At 49.0% G+C, this 4,993-nt stretch overlaps 2 protein-coding genes across 2 annotated transcripts; both read left to right on the plus strand.

The window, feature by feature from the left end:
* Window positions 1-664: 664 nt before the first annotated feature.
* CONPUDRAFT_160632 (uncharacterized protein) lies at window positions 665-1,869 on the plus strand (the record flags this gene model as incomplete). The annotated part of the gene is made up of 3 exons (XM_007777777.1): window positions 665-842; window positions 982-1,307; window positions 1,339-1,869. The coding sequence occupies 3 exons, from the start codon at window positions 665-667 to the stop codon at window positions 1,867-1,869; spliced, it is 1,035 nt and encodes a 344-aa protein (XP_007775967.1).
* Window positions 1,870-3,282: 1,413 nt separating this feature from the next.
* CONPUDRAFT_68277 (kinase-like protein) lies at window positions 3,283-4,163 on the plus strand (the record flags this gene model as incomplete). Its single annotated transcript, XM_007777778.1, has 3 exons — window positions 3,283-3,465; window positions 3,523-3,708; window positions 3,774-4,163. Coding segments are annotated over 3 exons (759 nt in total), but the record flags the coding sequence as incomplete, so codon positions are not given.
* Between the last annotated feature and the right edge of the window lie 830 nt (window positions 4,164-4,993).

Below are 4,993 nucleotides of genomic sequence, written 5' to 3' on the forward strand. Positions count from 1 at the left end.
ACCAGACCAACGCCGGAGCGGTGTACAACCTCACTCCGACAGAGAGCGGTGATACCAGCGATGAAGAAGGAGACCCAGCATAGCTTGCTGAAGCAGAGACTGCAGCACGTACAGATCAAGAGCTTTTTTTTGGGTGAAGACGAGGCTCTCACCAACGCAACCGGGTTCGCATCATTGTAAAGGTCAGCGGGTATTCGAATCTCTACCGTTTTTATTGTTCGTTAGTGTTCGTGTCTACCTAAAGCGGTGGCTGCCATATGCAGTTGAAGTTATCGCTCAATGATAATTTTGTTTCTGAAATGGTCTCCGTATTTTATATCCGACTAACAAATGTACGAGCAAGATCATCAATTTTGATCAATGGTAAAGTGTCCGCGACATGGTGTTCGGCCGAAATTCACTGCCACACCATAAGGATATGTTCACTCAATGGGAATGCGTCACCATTCGTGATCATACAAAACTATCTCGACGACGATATTATAACGGTGATCACTCGGTATAACGGTCAAACTTTTCCCACCCATTTAGTGATGAGTGCGCACTCAACTTATTCTTCATCAGATCTTCACGGGAGTCGTCTTATAGTACTTGCCCTTACAGCGAGCTAGCTATTCTGAGCATCTGATCCTTTCTCGAATTGCTGGGCTTTCCGTTCGACGAGATGTCTCCGCTATCCCATAATCATGCTCTCGTCCCTCTCACATCAGACCTTGGCGAACAGTTGGCAACGTTCCAACATCCCTCCTCTGTTTCTGCTCCTGTTGAGATCACTAATGTCATTCCAATTGCATCTTACTCCTGCGTTATGTCGAACGATGCTCTCAAAATGATTGTACCTGGTGAGCTTTTTGCAAAGATTCAGCTCCGAGCGGATCTTTGATGACTCACCTCGGCCACAGGATCCCCCAACATATGGACCAACAACATTCCCTGTGTCGTTAAGGATGACAGATATGCAAATACTCTCAAAAAAAAAAGAGGCTGTATTGTGGGCTTTTGCCTCGCCTCTCGCTCTTTTCATTGCGGTCGATACCATCCATGGTGCAAGCTTCAAGTACGACATAATAGATATTATCACAGAACGGAACACCCTGCGAAAGCTCCTGCGTTGGGTGACGAACTCTGATCCCGACCCCTTTCGCATCGACATTCAGCGTACTGGAAATGCATGCATACTCACCAAGGTCAAAACCGCCGACCATTCCAGACAACATCCTGGGTACGGTCTCGGATTCGAGGAAGCTACTACTCGCCCCGCTGTTGGGTGCGAAAAGGCTGCTGCCCATCACAGGATTATTTCCTACGTGAGTATCCGTGACCTGACCCGAGCGCCAGAGCTTGGGTGGACTCAACGTACTACTTCGATTCGAAGTCGATGCATGCCTTGACACCAAATGCGACACTTCTCCTACACGCGCCGACGGTTCCACGACGAGCGATATCCACGGTCTATCCGTCGAGGTTCAGTCATCTCTGGAGCTTGTACCTCAGTCATCCCTCATTGAGATCAAAACCCGCTCTCTTAAGAATAAGATCCGTTGGGACGAGACCTTTCGCCAGCTTTATCTCTCTCAGACAGAGTGGTTATATGTTGGAAAACACAAAAACGGTATTTTTAATGACGTGACCAAGGAAAGGCTCAAAGAAGAGGCATCCGTCAACATGAAGCGTCGAAAACAAGCTGCGGAAACAAACGAGATGGCCAAGCTGAAAGTTCTTTTGGACGGTATTTTGAGGGAAGTGAGGAAAGTAGACGAGGGCGTACCGTTGACTCTGCTGAGGGAAGGGACGACGCTTATGTTGTATAGGAAGCAGGGACATGGCGAGACGATTCCCGAAAAGATTCTGCGTAGATTTAGGAATTGAGCGCTGGTGTTGAACCTTCCAATGTGTCACGTTTTATGTTGCCAAGTCAATTCATGAGTGCTAAAGCTCTATTACATTCTACGCTTAGCCTAGTTCCAGGCTATAATCCATTTGCAACGTGCATGGTGGGAAAATACACTCGGTGCACTTCCGATCCGGGGACCAGCGCCTAGCTAGTACTGCTTGCTCCCACCATCGATGTACTATGGCATCTACCCGCACAATAGAAGGCGGCTTCACACTCAACGACGAGCAAGATTTGTATGTTTTATTTGTTTATCCATTTATCTAGCTCTCAAGGCGGACTGTTCGACATCGCTGTTAGCACACATCCGTACGGCTGTCCTCACCAAGGGTGTGGGGCCTATTTCAGAGAGAAAGAAGCATGCATCAAGCATGCACGTACTCAGTGTGTCTTTTACGTGCTCTCGTATCCTTTTCAAAGCTGTTTACCTATCTACGAAGTCCGGATGAAGCTGATTATTGCTGCGTCGACTGCAGCCTTCACTTCGAGACCTTCAGGGCACTATTGAAGCATCGCAAGACTCACGTTACTGCCAGTGCACGGCCACACGGAATGCCTGTCATGGTTTTCAAGCCGAGGGGAAGTGTCTCTCCTGAACGCGACATCGCTATGGCAAGTCCTCCGCCTTCGCCGCCCCCCGTGCCCGACGGCCCACCTCAACTGAAGCGCCGTACCCTTTTCGGACCCGAGTTTGCTTTATATGACCGTCTGACGGAAACGTCCTCTGTATTACCAAAAGAGGAGAAGTCTATGTTTGACTATCTGGTCGCTGAGGTTCGCATTCATCCGGTATGTCTTCCTCAGATCTTGCATTAGCTCATTGTGCGTTAGCTCACTACCTAATTTCCTCAGAACCTCATACTTGCTGTCGTCGTTCATGCGCTGATATGCGTAAATGAACCCGAGTAAGGGATTCTTGCCCTCAGAGCGTAAGAGGCTAACCAGCTTTATACCAGGTCTCTAAGAAAGATATATCAAATCATCTCAGAGTGGGAGTCATACGACTCGCTTTCTCTCATGATCGAACAAAAGTCTCTACGACAGAAGCTATCCAAGATCCTTCTGGTTTCGCCTTCTAACTCTGATTCAAATGCACGCAACTGCAGCGGTGTTTGCTCAACCGATCTTGAGCCCTCTAAGGATCTCGACGTTATCGCCGAAAATCTAGTCCACTTGCTCGACAATTCAGTCTCAAACATTCATAGAGAAATATTTGCATTAAGGGAGGAGGAAGCGCAAAGCTTGATCAATACGCTGTATTCCGTAAGTTGACTCTTCATGCGTAACACTCAAAACCTCGGAGCTCATGTTCACATCTCCTTCAACCTTAGCTCAATGAGCTCTCACTGAAACTTAGCGATCACAGAACTCTCACCGAGGCTCTATTCAAGCTAGCCAGGAATTCGGGGCGCTTTCCTCAGCAGTTGAGGATCGAAGATGTGGAACTAGATGAGAGTACTCGCATTGGATCTGGAGGTTTTGCAGACGTTTATCAGGGCTTCCTTCGTGGAGAGATGGTGGCGGTAAAACGAACCCGGTTCCGAAGCTCCGACATTAGCGGAATACTTAAGGTATGTTCGTGCAGTGTAACATAACGGCAGAAGGACACCGATCCAACTGTGACATAGGGCTGTGCCAGAGAGCTTGTTATCTGGGCCCGATTGTCTCATGTTAACATTCTTCCTCTGCGTGGCGTTTTTCTGGGTAAGAGTCCTGAAAGTCACCCGGTCTTGTCCTTTGTTTCTCCTTTCATGGAGAAAGGCGATCTAGTCGAGTACCTTCGAAACCACGAGACGCCTGACAGGCATTCATTGGTTCGTCAGCTCATGTTCAAGTATAAAACAGTATCAGACTGACCAACACCCATGTTATCATTCAGATTCGTGACATTATCAACGGCCTAGAGTATTTGCACACGCAAAAACCACATGTAATACACGGAGACATCAAAACCGTGAGAACTAGATGTCGCCTCCTCTGGCGCTGTTCTGAGATATCAGTCCAGGAGAATATCTTCGTTTCAAGCACGAATCAAGCGCGGATCGGTGACTTTGGATTATCATACATAAAAAACAGCGACCGAAAGCGTTGGACGTCGACTGCAAACCGCTCAGATGGAAAGACGCTTCGATATTCGGCTCCTGAGCTAATGAGAGACGATGCACCTATGAGCCGAGGTCGTGACATATACGCCTTTGGTTGTACCATCTTCGAGGTACGTACACTGGCACACCCTCTATTCAGCGCTTATAGTCATGTTTCGCTGTAGATGTACTCGGGCCTGCCTCCTTACGCTGACAAGCTCGAGGGGGCTGTCGTCAATGCCATCGTACGGCATGAACCCCTTGTTAAGCCTCAAAGTATGAACAGTGGTCTTTGGGACATTGTCAAAAGGTGTAGAGCGTTCCATCTTCGTGAAAGGCCCTAAGCCACGAAGGTACAGGAGCTTCTGCAAGAGTACTTTGACACCCCGCCTTCCCCTGAAGATAACGATGCATCCTCACAGGTACAGTCAGATTCTTGTTAAGCCTTAAAAGACTAGTTAATGGGAACGTTGTCAGGACGCAGAGCCGTTTATCAATTTGTCCGATGAAGAGATTGATAGAGCAAGGGGGTTTCAACCTAATGCGTCTCCGTTCGGCGCGGGGTCAGCAATGTCTTCCCGGCAACAGCGGCGGTACTTCGGAGGTGCAACTGGGGGTCGGTAGGTGGATTAGCGCGCGTATCAGTCACCTCGACATCACAACAACCGGACCTATTAAGGTTGCCGTACAGCCCCCTCTACGCCCTCCTAGTTAGGATCCATTTATCCTCGACCCACTCACTGCCGGTAATTCTTTCAATAACTTCTTTTTAACTTAGCCCTTCTTCTTCAGGTCTCTAAGTCCCCTGGATGAGTCATCCGCTTCCCGGCCCGTTATTTCCTAGGGCCACGTCATCCCTCGGTAAGTGTTCCCGGCCTCGTTCTCCCGAGTTCCCTTCCGATCCCTTCCGCTCGCTCCCGCCCGCTTAGCCCCGTCCCTCCCGTGTTTCTTTTCCCACCCTCCTTTCTTTTCCCCCCCATCTCTCCCTCCCCCCTCCGTCCCGCCTCCCTCCGTT

The sequence above is a fragment of the Coniophora puteana genome (genome assembly GCF_000271625.1).
Source record: "Coniophora puteana RWD-64-598 SS2 unplaced genomic scaffold CONPUscaffold_53, whole genome shotgun sequence".
NCBI classification, from domain to species: Eukaryota; Fungi; Basidiomycota; class Agaricomycetes; order Boletales; family Coniophoraceae; genus Coniophora; species Coniophora puteana.